This window comes from Austrofundulus limnaeus, unplaced genomic scaffold, assembly GCF_001266775.1.
Source record: "Austrofundulus limnaeus strain Quisiro unplaced genomic scaffold, Austrofundulus_limnaeus-1.0 Scaffold14, whole genome shotgun sequence".
NCBI classification, from domain to species: domain Eukaryota; kingdom Metazoa; phylum Chordata; class Actinopteri; order Cyprinodontiformes; family Rivulidae; genus Austrofundulus; species Austrofundulus limnaeus.
Window position 1 is genome coordinate 864,943 of NW_013952416.1, and position 2,798 is coordinate 867,740.

At 37.4% G+C, this 2,798-nt stretch overlaps 1 protein-coding gene across 1 annotated transcript in view; it reads left to right on the forward strand.

The window, feature by feature from the left end:
• commd10 (COMM domain containing 10) overlaps window positions 1-2,511 on the forward strand; it is a 65,252-nt gene extending 62,741 nt beyond the window's left edge. The window contains exons 6-7 of the mRNA XM_014002617.1: window positions 1,750-1,809; window positions 2,024-2,511. Of these exons, the coding sequence (XP_013858071.1) occupies window positions 1,750-1,809; window positions 2,024-2,062 (99 nt within the window). The 3' untranslated portion in view covers window positions 2,063-2,511. The remainder of the gene's footprint in view (window positions 1-1,749; window positions 1,810-2,023) is intronic.
• The last annotated feature ends 287 nt before the right edge of the window (window positions 2,512-2,798 follow it).

A 2,798-nucleotide genomic window follows, 5' to 3' on the forward strand; every position in this document is an offset into this window, starting at 1 on the left:
AACTGAAAATATGGATGGAGGACAACAGAGCTGCTTCATGGAAGAAGAACCTCAGCTTAGCCTGTTAGCTTTAGCATTGGCCCCAACGCTATCACCATATATATGTATTAGCTCAGCGCTACACATTCTCCTCTCATCACTGAGGTCCTCCATCCATATTTTCAGTTACAGGCTGAGTCATTTCTGCCTTCTCCTCTCTGTCAACGCTCTCTGGTTTCATTTAAAAGASTCGATCATCAGATATTGTCCAAGATTAACCTTCAGGATGGATACAGCTCGCTAGTAGCCTCGCACTGATGACCTATCCATGTCATCTTTTACCCAGAATGCTTTGCCTGTAAATAAAATGGCCCCATCCATGTTAAAATATATTTGTAAACTTTTAGTTTAAAAACAATAAAAACTGAACATCCTACAGTATTTTTAAAGTCTTTATTTTATAGTTAAAATATATGTTTATTAAATAAAGTCTAATGTTACAACTAATCATGGATCCCTTAACTGCAGTAATTGCTAAGTGGCAAATAATAATTAGYGAAAGTTTTTCTCCCGGTTAATTCCGCACGATATGATTTTGCCCCTGTGATGGACTTGCGACCTGTCCAGGGTGTACCCCGCCCCTCACACTGTGACTGCTGGATATGAGCACCAGTGACCCACGCAACCCTGAAAAGGAAGAAGCGTGTACAGAAAATGGATGGATGGATGATTTTGCCCAACTCTGGCATTGAACCAGTATCTGCCAAAAGCATAAAGTTGATGAAACAAACTTTCTTTCATGCCTTAAATTTCAAAATAAATTGAACAGCACTGCTTTTTTTTCCAAATTAAATAAAATCTGCTGATCTCTCTGGCTACAAGGTGTTACAGTACAATAAAAATAAAAATGAAAACATTTGGACATTAAGTAAAAATGTAATATTACAAATCAAAACTGTAAAAGACWAACTTTTCACTGGTTTATTAGTGACCACAAAAATCCTATTTTCTTTCATTTTCTGTATRTATAACCCAAAAAGTAAGGATGTTTGCATTTGGTAGATTCTTTGTTGTAGCAGTGCTTCCTGGAAATAAATCTTGTACCTGATTGGCAGCACCTGGGGTTACCAGAAGTTCAACAGTAAAATAAGCTGTTTAACAGAGACAATTTGGCAAAATTTTAATGTGCGCAACCCACATATTCAGATCTACTGTTCATCCCACAAATGYATGTTCCTTACAAATGTGGCAACATTCAAAAGAGAAATTAATAGGCTTTTAAATAGTTTAAGATTTATTGTCAAGAACCTTTTGTTACAACAAATAATTAATCTACTAAACGAAAATGTCCCTAAATTTATATTTATTAAGTGTATTTAGTCTAACTGAAGGCAGGCGCTTATTATTTTCTTCAGAAGTCTCTGCTTCTGTAGAATCTGGGTTGAACACAGAGCTACAAATGTCACAAATAGCCTCGGTGCTTTAAAGTGAGCCAGCAGAATGGATACATTGTGATGGGTTTTCTCTYTGGACAGTGACTTGGGCTTATTTTTAAACATTCTGATGGAGAAGACTTAGAGGAGGTACATGCTTTCCAGTGAATAGAAATAATTAATGAAGACTGTTTTAATAGAAATCACCAGAAGCCAGCTCAGCGACTCTCGGTCATGACTCTTTCTGCTTTTGCTGCTTTTTCTTATCTGCTTTGTTGTATTTGTATCCTTTCAAATTTCCTCATCCCTCTTTTTTCTCTGTTTTTTTCCGCCACAGGCTCRAGAACATGTCTTTGTGGAATTTAACCACCAGCAGCTCCTTGAGTTCTACAGCAAGGTTTGCTATGTTTCATGTGTTTATGTATACGAAGGCTGCATTTCTTCCTGATTTGCAGATCTTGGCCTGACAACATCTCACCTGTCTGCTTCATCCGCAGATACATTTCCCTATATCTATCTGGTTTTTTTTTTGTTGCGAATTTTTTTTGCATGTGTTCCTGTCACTGCTTTCTTTTTCTTCTAAAATTTTCAAATCCCTCTCTTTCTTTYAGCTTGAAATCGTGCAAGGACAGTTGGATTCCCTGACTTGATGCCTGGTGCTCTGTGTACAACCACACCCACACAAACATCATGTTGTTAGTGTTGATGCTGACAGCTCCACCAGCTGTTGTAGGCTGAGCATTTCCAGTCTTTGCTATGATTTATCAGAGAAAAATGTCAAATATAGAGAGAGGTTTTTTTGGTACCTTTTTGAACTTTTCGCAATCCACGTCAGTGCTCAAACTGCAAGCTCAGTGTGAGAAATGTGATGGTTTTTGGATTCTTATAAAGGAACATTTAATATTACTTGATGCTGTATACATTCCTCACATTACAACATAATGTATCTGTTAAGTTGGAGGAAAAAGTGCCATTACTCAGTTGTCTTAAAAGTGAATTTGCAACTTGTGAGGAAAACAGAATGTCAACATGTGACTTTGTGTGCAACAAATGTGTTTTGTCAMTTTAGGAATGAAAATAAAGGATGAGCTGAAATCCATCCAGGCTGTTGTTTTGTTTGGTGAAGGCTCATTATTTCTCATTAAGACCAAAGCTGGATGCTGCTTCAACAGATGGGAGTTCTGGGATCCACGGCGGACCTTCGGTGTGTGAGCGTGTCTTCGTTTGAACSAGTGTTTGTGTGTTCCTGTACAGATTGATGGACAGATTGACATCTTCTTGTTCATAGGTTAATGTGTTTATGTCCATCGTTCCAAATTCTGCTCTAATTTTGAGGCTTGATTCCTAGATGTTTTTCTTTTAAGCTCAAATAAATGATCGAATCCT